Below are 19,712 nucleotides of genomic sequence, written 5' to 3' on the forward strand. Positions count from 1 at the left end.
TGTAAAGATGTAAAATTACATCTTGCCTGAAGAAGGGGCCTGAGTTGCCTTGAAAGCTTGAATATTGTAATCTTTTTAGTTAGCCAATAAAAGGTGTCATTTTGCTTGGCTTTTCTCTGTTTTTAGGTCTAATTTAGTTCCCTTTTTGGCAGTAAGACATAATATCTTAACCTCTATTCCTCGTCTCATGTGGATTTGTGTCTCTGTTAGAGGTGTGTTGTGTCATCTTCATTATGTTGGAAGAATGGTATTGTTTTCACTGAATGGTTTTGTTAGCATTCCTGTTTGGGCCAATCCTGTCTATTTTAAGAATGTCTTTGCAATGCAGGGTCACGGTGAGTTAGAGTTCATCCTGGAGGCACTTGTTACAAGGTCATTCCTGCAGTACCAGTTTAGGTCAGGAAATCAATTAACATTCACATTTTTGAGAGGAAGCGATAATACTCAGCAAAATGGCACAAGCACACCATAGTAACTAAGGCCAAAACATGTCCATGGCCTTATTATGCTTGGAAAATAGAAAAAAAAAAAAACTCTGGCAGAAATGACATACTGCTGTAACATAAATGTCACTGGTAGGCAGCAGAGAATGTCCTAGAATTAATTCTTCAGGAACCTTAAGATAGGTACTTAGTGGAAGTCCATTAGTCTGACAGGTGCCAGCAAGGATTTCCATTGTAATACATTAAGGCCTGTGCTATGCGTTATGCTAGGACAGTCTCACCGGGTCCTTAAAATGTTAGGTGGTGTTAGGGCTGCAGGGACACCTGGGTTGCTCAACTGGGATTCTTAGTATATGGCTTCAGAAGTTCAGAGAAGCTCCCCAGACTCGTAAAAGTGATTCCTGTCTGGGGCATAAATGCTCCTTCCAGTTTGTTGAATTTAAAACCAAGAAGTGAGATAAGGCAAGGGCTAATCTGGCAAAAGAAAGTAAAACTAAAGGATTCTGAAAATAGGTATTGCTATCTGAATTTTAAAGTAGATTAGAACTAAAATGTAACTCCATGCTTTTGATGCCATATTATAATCTTGTTTTCATCCCAAAGTATCTTGTGATCATATATGGTGTTAAAGGCAGACTGATGATCATTTGATTGCACGTTTAATTATAAATGTCAACTGGCCATTTTTCTGTTAGTCATTTAATGTTCTGCTATATTTGTGGAAACTTTTGAATGCAGCTGCAACATGGAAGTCAATCAATCCATTTATCTATTCATTTTCTATCCCACTTACCCAGTTTGTGCTCACAGGGAGCCACTGCTTATCTCTGCAACTTCAACTGCAAGGTAGGAATTGTCCCTGGATGAGACACCAGTACATCAAACACACACACATACTGAAAAACCATTTAGATTCACCAATTAATCTAACCTGCATATCTTTGAGATGTGGCAGGAAAACCTACACACAAGTGAAGAACATGCAGACATCGCACTGATATTTCCTGGGCTAGGCAGTAGGTTGCTTTAGATCAAATCTTCACCTAAATAAATAATCATAACTGACATTTCAGTGTCTTTTATACTATGTCTATCAACAGTGATGATGAGAACCTAGAATGTTATTTAGCCTTTAAATCAATGAATAAGTGGTTTGTCATTTCAATAGAGAAGAGAACAATGATACAGACCATAGGTAATTTACACTAGTAGTAGTATAGTATGTTTCTTAGTCTCCTTTTTAATTCTGTATACACAAATGCATTCAGACACCTCTATCCAGCATCTCATAAGATACTAAATGGAGAACCATATACAAAGATGACAAGATACATTATTAAAGTAATACATTTGAAGAAAAAATTAAATACTATATTTAAACAACAGTTTGATATAGAAAATTAAAGATTAATGGTACCATGTACAAATGAAACTGAAAATAAGCTGAATGAATCAAGATGGGAATGGGTTCATATCAAGAGCTGGGATAGAATACAAACCTTTAGACAGACTGGTCAGATCTCATCAACATTATGGGATGACCGCTGCTGGCCTTAAAGGTTCCAAGGCCTTAGTAACTCTTCAGCTCTTTGTGGACAGCGGACACTCATTTGTTTGAGATTCTACTGTGTCTTCTGGTGGGTGGACAGTCATAGAGCAGGCTCGGACACCGCCAATAGGCTCTGGCACATCAAACACTTCTTGCCATTCATCAGTTTTAGTGTCGTAGCATTGCACTATGTCCACCATGCACCGGCTGTTCCAGGAGTAACCTCCTATCACAAAGATCTTATTCTTAAATACAGCCACCCCCACGTCACTTTGACCTCTGAGCATGGGAGCTATATCTGTCCACTGGTCTATTTCTGGGCTGTAATATTCACAGCTGAGCACATCATCATAGTCACTGGTTCCTCGGAAATGGTTTCCTCCAATAACATAGAGGTGGTCATTGAAGGTGCACATGCAGTGAAGCCCTCGGACAGTGGACATATCTGCCTTGCGGCTCCATGTGTTAGTTTCCGGATCATAAGAAGTCAGCTCTTTTTGGAACGTGTCATGTGTTATGCCACCTAGGAAAAACAGTAAAGAAAATCCAACAACATGTATGAGTAGAATGTACAATACCCATGTGTCAAGTGAAATCCAATGAGAAGAATGTAAAGTCAAATTATGATGACAACATACTTCAGAAAAGGAGCCATTTCTAATAATTTTTCATTTGAAGTGACAAATGATAAAATAACCTTCAGATTTAAGGAAAGATGATATGGGGGATGTGGTGGTCTGGTGGATAGTGTTGCTTGTTCATGGAGTTTGTAGCATTGTCTTTGTGTCTGTGTGTGGTTTTTGTCCAGCTACTCGGGCTTTTCTCCAAAATCTCCAAATGTGTATGTTTAGTTGGCACCTCTGACTGGCTGAAATGTGGTTGTATGATTGTGTGTACACTTCGTTGGAATGTTGGCTGTTACCAGTTTTGCACCCAGTGCTTCTTCAATACTCTCTGCACCTCTTTCGGCCCTGAATTGGATTAAACGGGTCCGAGGCTATGTGCATGCTACTATGTTTTTTATTTAAAAAGAGCATTATTACACAAAATGGATCTCCATCCACACTAGCTTTTTACATTGTTTATGAAAATATCTTTCACACTAAAATTGCCAAAAATGCATATAATGTAGATGCCCGCCTACACATCAGTGGAAAAATGCTTGAAGGTATGGTAAGGCCACCAGCAACAGGATTATCTCAAAGCAGTTGTAACTGGTAAATGATTTGCCTTTTGAGCTTGTTTGCAGCATTCAAACTTTACAAAATGCAATTTAGATGCATACAGGTGAGCAACACAAGAAGCACTCTTGGAAAGCAACTCTTCAAGGTCCACAATGTTAGAATTTGGTTTTGTTATGTGACGAGTGACCAGTCAAGGAATGAGACCTTGGTTCCAATCAAGGACAGAGTATGTAAAAAGCACAAACAGATCAGATCGTGATTAAAGTCTGCATTTTCACCTGTGCAGATTGCAATGCCAAGCCAGCGTTTTCAGAAATATACGGCTATAGAGAGGGGTTTCAAAAGTCGCGGTTTTCTGGAGTTAAAAACACAGGGGTAGTGTGGTCAGAAAATGAAAACAGATGCTGTACTAATGTTTTTGTTTCTAACCAACAACATACTATTGTAGACATAGCCTGAGAAAGTATGCAACTATGCATTGTGTGCTTTGTATTTTACTTTTTTTTTTTTTACTAAATAGTTGGTCAGCATGCAAAATAATTGCACTCATCTTTATTTTATTTAGTGACCAATCTAGTGCTCTTCATAGTAAAAATTATTAGCAGGCAACCTATAAAATCAGTTGTTTCTTCAGTTGATCATTATTTTATATATGCATTATTTTAATATATAAATATATTTTATATATTGTGTTTTACATACTATGCACTGTCAAAAAGCAATTTACAGACTCACATAACCTGCAACCAGTTAATACATTTTAAAGTTAATTTTGCTGTGTATGGAATCGTGACTATTTTACAAAAGAAAAGCACAGAGCAGCACGAAAAGTAAAAGAGTAAAGATTAAGAAAGGATATTTCTAGAAAGAACACTCAAATTGTTCAGCCAGAAGCTGTGGACACTTGTGTTTAGTCTGACAGACAGGAAGATCAGATTTTTAAAGTAATATCACACAAATAGCACAGTGACCTTTATACACATTACTGGTTTGGTGAGAAAGACAGACAGGAACATACAAATCAACAACCTGAGAGTTCTACAGGGCTGGGCAGGGCTAGAGGCTTGAGTGGCAGCAGTCATTGTGCCAGGAAAGGAAGCATGTCCTTTGATAGGCCTCAGGAGAATTTACGAAATGGAAAGAGGCTTGAAAAAAACATAAATAGGAGCTCCACACAGTAGTCATTGCTTGTCATGATCGCAGTGATGCAAAAGAGTATAACGATGGATGGCAGAATGTGATAGCCATTGCTGATCCCATCACACCAACAGTGTTCACATTGGCAGGATCTGCAGGATTTTATGCATTGCACTGCTACCATCTGATTGTATGATTACTGTAGATAATTGTATGGATACGCATATGTACAGGTGATCTTAATAATTTGTTCAGTAAGTAAAGGTCCACTATAAACTACAAAAGATCACACAATTAGGTAAAAGGAAAAATACACCACAGTTAACCACACAATACCTTAAAGTTCTTGTTGATCTCCTCTTAATCTTTAAAACAGACTTACTGCTTAAGAGGCAGATCATTCCTTGTATATTACTGCATTCATTCTGTACCACAGGATTTGTATCATGTTGTTAATTCATCATTTATTTGAAGGTGATTTAAAACCTTGCAAAATTAAAATTTGGACCATTGGCTTAGTGCTGTTTAGATGAGGGCTTTGATGTTTTTCTAATCACAAAATCACATTTACTATATTGTCAATAAAGATGAAGGAGAATTTCACCTTGCATAGTAAATAACATGCCTGAAGGGTTGCTGCAATGCCTGAAGTAGCTTGATGTGAATGTGTTCTGCCAAAATTGCATTCTAAGAGTCTCACTAGCTTTGTTTAGTAAAATCACTAAGTGCAAGCGCAGAGCACTGTGAAAAATTCTCAGTTAAAATGCAGGCATAGATTTTACTAATTACAAAATACAAACCTGGTACAGATATAAGTGCAGATTTGTAAAAACATACAAAGAATAAAGTAGAAACTGATAAAACATAAATGGAAACCAACAATATCTGTCCATTAATTACTGTAATTTATTAAAATTGTAAAAGATTAATTCAAAAACCACGTCATGGTCCTGGAAACTTTGGCCAACTGGTCATCCTACTCCCTACTGGGCTTTCTTTAATGGAGTCATATATTGAAAATCATATATTTAGTCTATATTTACTATCAGGGGACCTCTGTTTTCCAAACAAATTCCATGGACAGGAATGGAGTGTTAACTGGTGACTTGAAATTGCACTGTCATTGCATAAAGACCAATACTGCCGGGATTAAACTCTGGCATCCACAGACATGAGTTTACACGAAAAGTTCTTTGGAAAGCATTCACAAGAAATGGAAGAGTGGGGCAAGTGTTTCTTTCTACCCAGAAAGTTATTATAAATTGCTCGCTTAAAAAGTTCACCAGCAAATTGGATGACATTCCAGAAGAGCCAATGAGAGGTGTAACTGTGTAATTTTTGCCAAAAAGATTACCCCATTAATTGGCTGTAATAACTTTGCCCATGATAATTAAACAGCAGCTGTTGAAGTGATGCATGTATAATGGCACAATCCAAAAAGTGCATAAAATTCTCTGCCCTGTGGATAAGATACCCTTCCCTTTCACTACAGTTGCCCCTAGTCTTACCCCTTCTATCTTCATCTGTTGCTATGCAATTCTGTTCACAAAATCATCATGATAGGATCAGAGGAAATAAAAGGGAAACTCAGAATACAGTTTTGCTCTAATATACAAAACAAATGCATAAATAAATAATCAAATAAATACATTTATTGTGAAATGTGATAATTAATAACAATATATTTTATTTATGTATAGTTGAAGTCAGACGTTTACATACACTTTGGGTGAATTCTTCAAATATTCACTTTATAAACCAGTTTATACTAACAAACTATACATTTGGCATATCATTTAAGACATCTGCTTTGCGCAGGGAAAAAGTAATTTTTTTCAACAATGTTCATAGATTTCAGATTTCTCTTTTTATTGACTATATCACAATTTCACACACACTTTGTTAATGTTTGGTGGCATTGCCTTTAATTTATTTTAACTTCAGCCAAACATTTTGGGCAGCCTTCCACAAGCTTCTTACAAGTTGCTGGAATTTTGGCCCATTGCTTCAGACAGAACTGGTGTAACTGGGACAGTTTCCTAGGCCTTCTTGCTTTGATACGCTTTTTCAGTTCTTCCCACAAAGTTTCAATCAGATTGTGGTCAGGACTTTGTGATAACCACAACAATACCTTGACCTTGTTGTCTTTAAGCCATTTTGCCACATCATTGAAGGCATGTTTGGGGTCATTGTCTATTTGGATGACCCATTTGTGACTGAGATTCAGCTTCCTTGCTGAGCTCTTGAGATGTTGCTGTTCTACATCTACAGTACATAATTTTCCTTTCTCCTGATGTCATCTATTTTAGGAGGTGCACCCCCACAACATGATGCTCCCATCCCCATGCTTGAATGCTTGATGAGTGGGATGATGTTCTTTGGCTTGTAGACTTGTCCTTTTTCCTTCAAACATAACAATGGACATTATAGTCAAACAGTTTGATCTTGGATTCATAAGACCAAAGAACATTTCTCCAGAAGATCTGATCTTTGTCCCCATGTGCCATTTCAAACTGCAGTTTTTGCCTTTTTATGGGGCTGTGGAGCAGTGGCTTCTTCCTTGCTGAGCAGCCTTTCAGGTTATGTCGATATAGGACTCGTTTTATTGTGGATATAGATATCTGCCTACCTGTTTCCTCCAGCATCTTTACAAGGTAATTTTGCAGTTTTTCTAGGATTGAACTGCACTTTTGCACCAAAGTACATTCTTCTGTAGGAAACAGACTGAGTCTCCTTCCTAAACGGTACAACAGCTGTGTGGTCCCATGGTGTTTCTACTTGCATATAATTATTCCCAAGGATGAAACAGATTTTTGTACAGTAGGAACCAGAAATCTTGGCTGATTTTTTGATTTTCTCAATATGTCAAGCAAAGAGGCAGTGAGTTTGATGGTAGGCCTTAACATACATCCACATGTTGACTTCAGTTAGGCTAATTGGCTATCAGTTGCTAATTATCTAATTGCCTAATGGCTTGACATCATTTTCTGGAATATTCCAAGCTGTTTAAAGGCACTGTTATGTGTATGTAAACTTGTGACCCACTGAAATTGTGATATAGTCAATAAATGCTAAAATACTCTGTGAACATTGTTGGAAAAAAATACTGTTGCCCCGCACAAAGTAGATGTCTTAAGTGATATGCCTAATGAATAGTTTGTTAGTATAAAATCTGTGGAGGGGTTATAAAGTGAGTTTGAACTCTAAGTGTATGTAATCTGACTTCAACTGTAGTACCTTTGCCATTTTCAAGTACTTAATTATTAACATAATGATATGTCAGGATAAATAATTAAATGTTTCATGAAATGTGTTTTGTTGCTTATTTATTTGTATATTTCTTTAATTATTTCTTCATTATTTATTTCAGTAAAACCACTCACAACATGAAATATGCAATGTCGTGAAAAATGTCATCTTTACCCATCAAAGCTGAGAGGGTGGGCTCTAACAAGCACTGTGTTTTGATTGGTGAATCATCAGTAAAGCACATGCCCGAAGTTGTGACTGTGCATGTCTGTAGAGGCAAATGTGGAAAAAATGTTGCCCAGATTCGGCACTCATAGTGCCTACTTTAATTCAAGAACCTCTGAACTGCTCTTCAACGGTCTGTATCTGAAGTGTCTGCTGTAAATGTGGGCCTAGATGACCAAAAATATATTTTAAACTCGACCAATGAGTTTTTCATTACCATTATTTTGTTCTCCCACTGCCTTTTTGTTTATTGGATGGTGCCATTTTGCATTCCCTGTCACTTTGTGTTGCTACTGTTGTGCTTCATAAGATAAATGCACCAGAAAAGGGATAAGGCATCAGTAGACAAGACAAAGTCCAAACGAAGCGAAGATTGACACTGCGAAAAGCAATTTAACCGTTGTCAGAATCAAGTTGAAACTAAAAATCAAACTCAGAAAATACAGCTAAAAAAAGTAAAGAAAACATTTGCAAAGTGTAGTATATCTGCAATTTCAGATGTCGACAGGATGTAAGGGTGGCCCTTTTATTCCACTGTTGAAAAGACAATAAATAGCAGCATCAGTTAAAAAATAAATATGGCATGAAAGATGATACAAAATAATTTTATGGTGCTTATATAGATGTCACAACCAATGACAAAAATTAATTATCATTTAGATGCAAAAAATAGCAGTATGACATGAATATATTTCCATAATAAATTTAAGATTAACAAGATTAAAGAATAACGGCTACAATACAGTGGATGTATGTGATGTTGTTGCTTAGTGATGTGATCATGTAGTTGTTACAAAACATGGCAACCCCAGGGAGTACATGTCTCATTTTGAAGGCCAAAGAACATCAAACCCTTGGATAAAATATTCTTATTTCTTTGCCTTTTTTCCAATATTATTAATTTTTATTTTGAAATTGTTTTGATTTTTGCTTGTGAAAAAAAAAACTTTTTTTGTTTTGAAAACAAATAAACATTTGGTGAGACGTCTGCCAAAACAATAATATTTTATTACAAAAAATATTCTTATTTCTTTGCCTTTTTTCCAATATTACTAGTTTTTGTTTTGAAATTGTTTTGATTTTTGTTTTTGAAGAAAAAACTTTTTTTGTTTTGAAAACAAATAAACATTTGGTGAGGCGTCTGCCAAAACAATAATATTTTATTACAGTGTGGTAATCTTGGGCACTCAATTCCTGATTTTATTCTTTATTTGCATGCACATCACTGAGTCAAAATTGCCTAATAGTTACAGAAGATACATTGAATTTTAGATTTTATGCAGTTATAAAGCAGCATGTAGCCAATCACAATCAGAAATTTTAAAAAATATCTAAAGTTGGTTAGTCAGTTAACTTTATGTTCTACAGTTTATAACAATGAACCACCAATGAGTCGACAATAATATTTTGGCTGTGCAAGTATTTTTTTTTTGTTAATCTTTATTTGTTCATTTCATATGATAAAATGTGGTATAGCTGTAAACCTAGTAGAGAAATGAAAAAAGAAAAAAAACAAAACAGCCATGTGAATTAATTTTAATGTGCAAACTTAACCTTCATGCACAGAATGGTAGATCAGTCATGGAGGAGATTGAGATGTGATAGGGTGCACAAGGAGAGTTAAATGTAGGATTGTGCATTGGCCACAGTAGATATCTTGATTTTCGATTCTTGTCTCATAGCTAAATGAGAAGGAAGCGGTTTTCAAAAGGAAACACTTTGATGTGAAGGGGACAATGCTGCAGATGCTGCTCTCCTGTTAAGGTCAAGCTTGTGTGGTTAGCCAGTGCCTGCTCACTAGACCTCCTACACATTTTATTAATATACTTCCAGTCAGCGCCTCTTCACTGAACATCCCACACATTTTGCCAAATTACTTTCAAAAGTGGACCTCAGGTATGCTCCATTCAAGGTTGGTTTCTTAAAGGTTTGCAGACCAGGGAGATAATCACAGCTCAAGCTAACTTGCAGAAATATATGCAGTCAGTCCATTCCCACATACACGATGGTTGGAAATTAAGAACAGTAGGAAACACAAGACCTGCAATGTTTAATGACTGAATATTTAATTCTGTCTATTTTTATATAATTCATGTCTATATATGAATTTTATTTATTTATTTATTTTTTTCATGTTAGCTGAGGCCACTCTTACCTACCTGAGATGTACATCAGATCCCCATGGACTGTTCCAGCATGCCCATAGTGAGGTTCACTCATTGGACAAACAAATGTCCACTCATTTTTCTGAAGATTGTAACACTCCACACTGGCTGTTAAGAGAAAACAATTTTTTTCTTAGACATCACTTCCAAGGCACTATTCTTTTTCTTTCATTTGCCAATTAAATTATCTTTTGAAATACACAGGTCCAAGAATTTAAAGCCTTCTACCTGCTCCATCTCAGTACCTTTGATAAACTGGAGCTGTGGGTTTGCTTTTTAAAGTCCAGAATAAGCTCCTTAGATTTGGCTGCATTTAGAACAAGTTCATTCTGTTTTCTATAGCTGATTGTATAGGCCACCAGCTGCTGATACTGGGATTCATTGCTTCCCATTATTATTTCAAGAATGGTTATGTTGTCTGCAAATTTAACAAAATAGTTATGTTTGTAGTTAGACAAGAATCATATGTATATAGCAAGTGACGTTTGGGACTGAGGCAATAGCCCTGAGGAGTTCCTGTGCTTATTATTAGTTCATCTGAAACACCATTGCCTAACCTCACAACCTGTGGAAATCTAAAATCCAGTTACAAGTGTTTGTGGGAAGCTCGAGATCTTCCAATTTTGCAATAAGCTTATTGGGCTGAACAGTATTAAATGTTGAACTGTAATCCAAAAAGAGTGTGCATATGTAACAGTTAAGGTTACCCAGTTGTTCTAAGGATAAATGAAGTGCAATAGCAACAACATTCTCTACCATCCTATCTGCCAATAGGCAAACTGCAGGGGATCAATGGTCACAGGAATGATTGAATTAATGAATTTCAATGCAAGTTTCTCCAGGCAGTTTGAAGTGACTGATGTGACTGACAAAAATTATTCAGACAAGGTATCCTCTGGCTTTTTGGGGATTTGAACAATGACTGAATACTTAAATAAATGTAGAAGAATAGTCTGTTCCAGTGAGGTGTTAAGGATATCCATATACTCACCTGCCTACTGAAAAGCACAGGCTTTCAGTACTCTCAGTGATACTTCATAAGGTCTCACTGCCTTATGAGGACTGACCGGCTACAAAAAATTAAGAAGCTGTGCGTGTGTCACCTAGAGGGTACTATCCATTGAATGGCAATCTGGGATAAAGTTTTTATTCAGGTAATCAAAGTGAGCATAAATAATATTAATTCTGTCTTAGCGTTCTCTGTATATATGCTAGTATTTCTTCTCCCCTTATATTATGTAATGGTGTAGATACTCTGCAACATGTTCCGAGTATTATTACCAAAATAACCATGGTGCAGTTTTTCTGCATACATCCTTTTAGCTGTTCTAATGACCTTCAGCAATGCATAGCAAGCCCTTTTGTACATCTGATTATTTCCATCTTGAAAAGTAAGGTTGCTTTCCCTGATCCTGTGTCTAACCTCTTGGTTAAACCATGGCTTTAGACTGGGTAAAACATGAATAGTCTTTAAAGAAACACATATGGGGGCACACTAGTTCATATGGGAGCTAATAGTCTCTTTATACTCATGGATATTGTACATGGCTAACTTAAACAAATCAATATCAGTGATTTTAGAACAGTCCTGTAATTCAGCCAATGCTTGGTCTGATCATATCTGAACAGTATTCAGAGTAACTGGTTCTGGTTATAATAATCATGATTATTTTAGTTACATTTTAAGTTAAATATCTCCTCACTATTCCAGTATTTAAGTTCCTTAGACTAATTACTCAGTGCTTACAATGCTTTCATCATTCAAGAAATGACAGAATGGTGAGAACAATTTCATAGCAGATATTGAAAAGCCAATAAGTAGTAGCAGGAAGCACTTACTCACTCAACTATTTATGGGGATTATAACAAACAACCCAGTTATGTATAAATAGATATCATTGTAGCGTTCAATAAATGGCTGGTTGAGATAATGTCATAACTTATCTTTTAGTTATTAATGTACATTTAAAGATGCATGATATAGAAAATGGATGGATGCACCACTCACCAATCTCCCCTGTTGAATTCCTTCCACCAGCTGCATACAACTTTCCTTTTAAGGCACTCAAATGGAAAAAAGTCCTCTTTTCATTTAGAGAGGCTACCTGCAACCATTTATTAAAGTGAGCATCATATCTGTAAACCGTGTCCACTGCTGTCTTGCCTTTGGTGTCATAATTGCTCTGTCCGCCTACAATATACAGGAAGTTGCCAATCACTGCCAGCCCATGCTGGTACCTTGGAACATCCATCGGCCTTAGGACTTTCCAGTTTTCACTGGCTTCATCATAGAGGCGCAACTCCTTACTAACCACCAGATGCTGTCGCAAAACACCCCCCACAGTGACCAAGTGTGTGGCGTCTGAGCGGATCTGGGTCCTTTCAGTTTGCATATTAGGTTGCATGTATGGCATCATTTGATAATTACTGGCTTCTAGTAGAAGGTTGACACAGTCAGTGTCAGAACGAAGGAAGGCTGCTTCTTGAGATATGTCATACAATTCACTGGGAGACATGAGTGGAAAGCGAATGTGCTTCATGAGTCGAAACATATGGACTTTGCGGGACTTGTCATGGTGAATCCAGTCACAAGCAGCTCTGAAGAGTTCCATCTCAGTGCAGCCTTTCAAGCTGTCGCTTGCCAAAGCATGCTCCAAGCTGGCTTCGGACAGCATTATATATTGGCTATCTTTCAACAGCCTAGAGAAATTCTCTAGAACAAAGTCATTAATGAAGTTGTTGACCTCAGTAAGGTGGAAATTATTGGCTATCCTCTCAACTTCCACACAGTTGTCTGTAGTCACCTGGAAAAAAAGTAAACCGATGGATTAATGGCTTCTCTGTACCTATTATTCTCTTTTTTCTACAGTATATCCTCTATTGCTTATTTAGCTTGTAGCAGATTTTATAGCGCAGAAATCAAACCATAGAAGACATCAGCTCATCATCAGCCCATTCATGGTGTCAGATATCAGGGCTATTGAAGCCCTTTTACAGAAGCTTTAGTCGAAAAGACTTTTACTGGCTTTAGCAGAACCTCTTTAGCATAACCTAACCAAGTACATATCACATTTCTTTTGAAAACTGCAAATATTGTTTTCTTTTCTTGAATCCATAATCTATTATTCTCCATCTTTTGATCAATATTTTCATCCAACTCACCTCTTAAAAGGGGGATTTACCTTTTTTGATATATAGGTCTATTACATGATCATAGCCAACATTGATAACCTGAACCACTTTTAGATCTGTTGGTTTATATTTTTGCCCACCTAGCACCCCTTCATAGCACCTGCAGTACAAGTCAGCATTGCATTGAGGAGAAGAAGAAGAAGAAGTGCCATTATAGTAAGAACTGCTGATTCCATCATTTGTGTTCAAATAGAATGGAAATCTACCCTTCAAGAGTTAAAATCAAATTTGTAACCTAATGTCACCAGTATTGAGGTTTTTCTTTGCATTATTTACTGTTACACTTACTTGTTTGCTGTGCTACACATTAAATTACCTTGTGGTAACTTACTTCAGTACTGCAGTTTAAATTGTTTCCCTAAAATTTATATTTGCACACAAATGGTTTGAATTTGATTTAGATAGGGGAGTTTAGCAAATCGATTATGTACATCGGAGTTTATAAAATGAAGTACAGTATACATTTTTAGGTCAGCATCACACGTACTGTACTTCATCAATGTCTACATTATTGCTGGTTTAATGGCTATTTTCCATTGGAGCCGAAACACTAATTTCATTGAAATACACCAACTTTAACACATGAGCTGCTGTTAAGTACAGTTGTCACTTATTTTTGAGCACCATATTTGGAAGTATATTAATAAAGCATGTAGTAGGTCCATTGAGCAAGCAGTGGCTAACCACATAGGTTTGACCTTAACATTGTCACCAGTACTATCTAGTAATAATTCGAACTAAGGTCCATTGTGGAAATATCTCTATATATGGCTCATAAAAAAATACACATTCTAGCAATCACCCACTTCTCTGTTGCCTTTACTGTATGGCTCAGCTCATGAAAAACCCATCCCTCTTAGTCCTATCAAGTATCTGTAGGAATCCTGAAGATTTCTGTATCTGTAGGGATCCTGAAGATCTCATTTGAGCACAAAAACACAGGATTTTGAAAGACTGTTCATTCAATAGTTAATTTTAACTTTTAAATATATATATATAAGCTGCATTTGAAGCTTGTCCAGATAAATTATATCATCATCTTCTCCAGTTTAATGATCATTTCCCAGTTCAGCTAGTTGTCCCAGATCTTTTTTTTTGGCACTTTCCACTGTCCAGGACATTCTTTGAAGATGAGACCCACTATTTTCATATCCTGCGACTCCACCTCCAGCCAGGTCTTCTTTGTCCTACTTTTGACTTAATCTTCTCATCCTCCATATTGGTGCACCTCTTCACCCAATCATCATCGGCCTTTTGCAGACTACTTTCACCTTAGACTGTTTCTCTTCAGCATAACACGTTATCACATCTGCACCAAGTCTTTCTATTAAATCTGCATTTATCTTCCCACTCCATGACATTCAACATGCTGTAATCAGTTCCAGTTCATGCTCTCAACCTCTCTCTCTCCCTCTCCATGACATTCCCCACTTCTATTTGACCATTCTCATCTCCATTATTTCCCCATTATATTCCACTTTCATCTGCCATATCTCGCTACCATAAGGTGTACCACGCCTAATAACGCTTTCACAAAATTTTCCCTTCAATGGCATAAAGGCTCATTCAGATTAAATTTATTGAGTGTACTCATCTGATGTGTTCTCTTTAGTTGTGCGTGAGCTAAATATGAGCTTAGCAGCAATAGAGGTTGTTCCTCCAATAATTTTGACACATGGCTGATTGTGGTTTGTAAACTTACTGGAAAGGTCATACTGTTTTCCCTATCCATATTATGTGCATTTACTTGCTGTTTTTTTGTTTCACGTTTTTTGCATATACAGAGATTATTTCTTTAATTGGTATTGTGATTTAAGGTCATTGTTAAAGACTTGAAAAATGTAGGGTCTTGGCCCCCTGCCATTTTGTTTTCTTATGGGCTCTGCCATTTTGGGTAGCATTATGAATGATTTTCATTCTTTTGTTTACCACGTGAAAACCAGAAGTTGCAGCATATGACAGCACCACAGTAACAATATAAAGGTCTCTATCAAACACGTCTAAGTTGCTCAAGAATCTGAAGTTATGATTTGCATTTTTACTTAATTTTTGTGCCTTTACAGGGATGTCCTCTGTAAGAAAATGCATTTGGGTTTTTTTGCCCAAAGATTCTCAATATAAAATTAGTTTGCTTCCAGAAAGCATTATGTAAAAGGTTCCTGATGCAATTTTGTTTCCTCAGGAACCACAATTTTTTTGGAGAGGTTGTTGCTTTGTTGATAGGGTAACAACCCGCTAGTGAGTGGCTGAGGCATCATGGGTTTGGAGGGTAGTAACTGACACTGCCTATGCATTCAGGTTTGCAGATAAATAACAAAAGGTTAGTATATGCTTATTTAGTTAATGTTCCTGTTAAATGACTTTTGCTCTTCATATTTTTTACAATGATTTAAAGCTCTTTTCTGGATTGGTGACAATGTTTAATTGACTTTAAGGTTGTGAATCTTTTGTCTTTTGGCTCATATTGTTTTTCTGATCCTTTGAGAAATGTCTGTCAACTTCTTAGTGTCAAAATATCTGAATTCAATCAACACAAAACATTTGCATTGGTAGTTAGTGTGTGATTTGACTAAATATTTAGGAAGTCTTATGTGTCTCTTATGCTTTTTGATTTTTAGTTTGTCTATTGGGATTTCTAGTTTTGTTTATCTTGACTTTTGGTAAGAAACCGTTCTGACATTAATGACTGTGATTTTGTATAACATTTATTTTTAGGTTTACTATCAATGTTACCACTAAAATTCCTGCCATTTTTAGAAATCAGTCTTTCTATCACATTTTCAGGATTTAAATTACCTCCTCTACAGCTCCTTCCATGCCTGGCTTACTAAAAACTCTCTACCTCTTTCATAGTTCCTCTGCTGTCTCTGTAGTGATGAGGTTGACTTCTGTAATGAGGGAGTTTTCTCATCGATAGAGGGTCCTCAATCACACCAGGATTCTGCTTGCCCTCCCATTCCACCCTACCATTCAATGTCTCCCACAGGTCATTAAATGACATTTCCCAATTTTGCAGACTGATCCTTCCACAGAAACCCATTTTTCCTAACCCTTCTTTGATCTTCTTCCTTGACCACCTAACCTATGGAAATGCCTCATTTCTCACCAGGCCACTATGTCACTTGCAAATATGCCACCTATATTACCATTGTTTATGATTCCTAAGGTAAATTCACTATTAAACAAGGGGCCTCTTGCCAGTCTAAAAAAGTCTTAATTACTGGATTTCTTGTATAAAGTGTCCAGCCATCTACATAGGTGGTAAAGGTAAATGGCTAGCAGACCATTTCAGGGAGCACATTTAAGCCATTAAGATTAAAGATCTTAGACCTGTAGATCACTTCAGATACCCTGAAATAGTCACACTGGTCTTTCTATCTGTGTTCTATCATAGGGCTTCAAAGGCACTTTTCAAAAAAAAAAGCGGAAGAAGCTAAGCTTATTCTAATATTCGCACATATCTTCATTTCTTAATGACTGAATGTTTAATCTCTCCCTTCATCTTTTCTTTAGGCAGTTTTTTTCTCTCCTACTTTCACCTTTTCCCATTTCATTTGCCCTAACTTTGTTAGATTAGATTAGATAAATTTTATTAGTCCCGTGGGGAAATTTAGATGCATAAAGTGACAGAAACTAAAACAAAGATCTCACACGACAAATACTATTATCAATCAATTAATAGTAGTAATACATAAATTAATACATAATAAATATATTATATTTTATACATAAATTACAAGATTAACTTAAAGAATAGGAGCATTTAGTTTAGGATGTTGGAAGGCAGCATTGAATTACCTGATAGCAGCAGGTAGAAAAAACACTCAGAAGCCCTTCATAGCACACTTCTTCAATGTGTCCAGGGTTAGCCCTGTGATGGAGCAGGCTTTCCTGATAAGTTTGTTCAGGCATTGTGCATCTTGAACTTTGGTAGGGCTAATTTTGACCAGATGCAACAATGTCTAAGTAGGATACACTGGGATAAGCTTTTAAGTGTGTAGACAGTCGAGGAGCAGTGGAACAGGTTTAGAAATGTTTTACATGTAATGCAGGACAGATACATACCTAAATTTGGAATTAATAGGAAATTTTAATAAAATCCACAGTGGATTAATAAAGATTTAAAAAAGAAGTTGCAAAGGAAAAAACTTCCTTATATGGCATATAAGACTAATGACTGCAAAGTAAATCGTAGAGCATATGAGAACATGAGGGCAGCCATTAAGAAGGATACCAGGGAGACTAAAAAACAGTTGGAGAGGAATGTAGCAGATAAGGCAAAGAAGACCCTAAGAGACTCTTTCAGTATTTTATTAGTAAAAGAACAGTCAATTAGGAGGCCAAGTGCATCAGAAATAGTAAAGGGGAATTAAAAGATACAGACAGTGAAATAGCGGATGCCCTAAACTTACATTTTTCTGAGGTGTTTACAAGTGAGCAAGTGGATAACCTCTCAGAGGTAAACACGACTACTAAGGAGGTACTGAGGGATTTTGAAATTGTAGAGGGAGAAGTGCTGCTCAGATTAAATAAGATGAAATCAAACAAATCACCAGGCCCAGATAATATTTATCCTCGTGTTCTTAAGGAGGCTAGTGAGTACATATATAAACCTTTGACACATATTTTTAGGAAGTCACTGTGCACTGGAGAGATTCCAAAGGACTGGAAAATGGCAAATGTCATCCCATTATATAACAAGGGTGACAGCGCAGATCCAAGCAACTATAGGCCAGTAAGCTTAACATGCATCACAGGAAAATTAATGGAATTAATAGGATTATTAAGGATAAGATTGAACAGCACATGGCAAGGACAGGAGTTATTTTGAACAGTCAGCATGGGTTCAGAAGAGGGAGGTCATGTTTTACTAACATTCTGGAATTCTATGAGGAGGCAACAAAAGGATACGATCAAAGTGGAGCACATGATATTTATCTTGACTTTGAGAAAACATCAGATAAGGTGCCACATGAGAGGTTGGGCATCAAAATGTAAGAAGTGGGAGTTCAGGGTGATGTTTTTAGATGGGTGCAGAATTGTCTCAGACACAGGAAGCAGAGGGTGATGATGCGATGAACCTCTTCAGAATTGGCTAATGTTAAGAGTGGTGTTTCACAGGGGTCAGTAACGATTTAGATAGGAATATAAGTAACAAGCTGGTTAAGTTTGCAGATGATACCAAGATAGGTGGATTAGCAGATAATTTGGAATCCGTTATATCATTACAGAAGGACTTGGATAGCATACAGGCTTTGACAGACTTGTGGCAGATGAAATTTAATGTCAGTAAATGTAAAGTGTTATACATATAGGAAGTAAAAATGTTAGGTTTGAATACAGTAATCCCTCGCTATATCGTGCTTCGACTTTCGCGGCTTCACTCTAGCGCGGATTTTAAATATAAGCACATCTAAATATATATCACGGATTTTTCGCTGGTTCGCCGCTTTCTGCGGACAATGGGTCTTTTAATTTATGGTACACGCTTCCTCAGTTTGTTTGCCCAGTTAATTTAATACAAGGGACGCTATTGGCGGATGGCTTAGAAGCTACCCAATCAGAGCATGTATTACATATTAAATAAAACTCTTCAATGATATAACATATGCTTCCCGCGCGGTGCTTGAGATTGTTTGCTTCTCTCTATCTTTCTCACTCTCTCTGCTTGACTTGGTGTGAGCAGAGGGGCTGTTTGCACAGAGGACACGGACACTCCTCTACAAAATGCCGCTTTATCACGGTGCTTCTGTATACTTAAAAGCACGTATTGATTTTTTGATTGTTTGCTTTTCTTAGCCAGCGCTCTCTCTGACATTCTCTGTTCCTGATGGCGCTCCTTTGAAGATAAGATATGTTTGCATTCTTTTAATTGTGAGAAAGAACTGTCATCTCTGTCTTGTCATGGAGCACAGTTTAAACTTTTGACTAAAGGTTGTTATTTCATGTCTAGAGGGATCTAATAATGTTAACAGGGTGGGAGAGTTTATAAGGGCTTAAAATATATAAAAATAACCATACAAACATATGGTTTCTACTTCGCGGATTTTCATCTATCGCGGGAGGGGGGGTCTGGAACGCAACCCCCGCGATTGAGTAGGGATTACTATACACAATGGGTGGTCGGAAAATCGAGAGTGCACCTTATGAGAAGGATTTAGGAGTCATAGTGGACTCTAAGCTCTCGACGTCCCAACAGTGTTCAGAAGCCATTAAGAAGGCTAACAGAATGTTAGGTTATATAGCACTGTGATGTGTGGAGTACAAGTCACAGGAGGTTCTGCTCAACCTTTATAATGCACTAGTGAGGCCTCATCTGGAGTACTGTGTACAGTTTTGTTCTCCAGGCTACAAAAAGGACATAGCAGTGCTAGAAAAGGTCCATGAGAAGAGCGACTAGGCTGATTCCAGGTCTACAGGGGTTGAATTATGAGGAAAGATTAAAACAGCTGAGCCTTTACAGTTTAAGCAAAAGAAGATTAAGAGGTGACATGAGTGAAGTGTTTAAAATTATGAAGGGAATTAGAACAGTGGATCAAGACTGTTATTTTAAAATGAGTTAATCAAG

General features: G+C 36.9%; 1 protein-coding gene across 1 annotated transcript in view; it reads right to left on the reverse strand.

Moving 5' to 3' along the window:
• Positions 1 to 1,647: 1,647 nt before the first annotated feature.
• The window catches only part of LOC120522928 (kelch-like protein 9), a 56,615-nt gene continuing 38,550 nt past the window's right edge, over positions 1,648 to 19,712 (reverse strand). Inside the window, exons 6-8 of the mRNA XM_039743718.1 lie at positions 11,961 to 12,756; positions 9,947 to 10,060; positions 1,648 to 2,515 (exon numbers count right to left, since the gene is read on the reverse strand). Coding sequence (XP_039599652.1) covers positions 2,025 to 2,515; positions 9,947 to 10,060; positions 11,961 to 12,756 — 1,401 coding nt within the window. The 3' untranslated portion in view covers positions 1,648 to 2,024. The remainder of the gene's footprint in view (positions 2,516 to 9,946; positions 10,061 to 11,960; positions 12,757 to 19,712) is intronic.

This window comes from Polypterus senegalus, chromosome 2, assembly GCF_016835505.1.
Source record: "Polypterus senegalus isolate Bchr_013 chromosome 2, ASM1683550v1, whole genome shotgun sequence".
Taxonomy (NCBI): Eukaryota; Metazoa; Chordata; class Cladistia; order Polypteriformes; family Polypteridae; genus Polypterus; species Polypterus senegalus.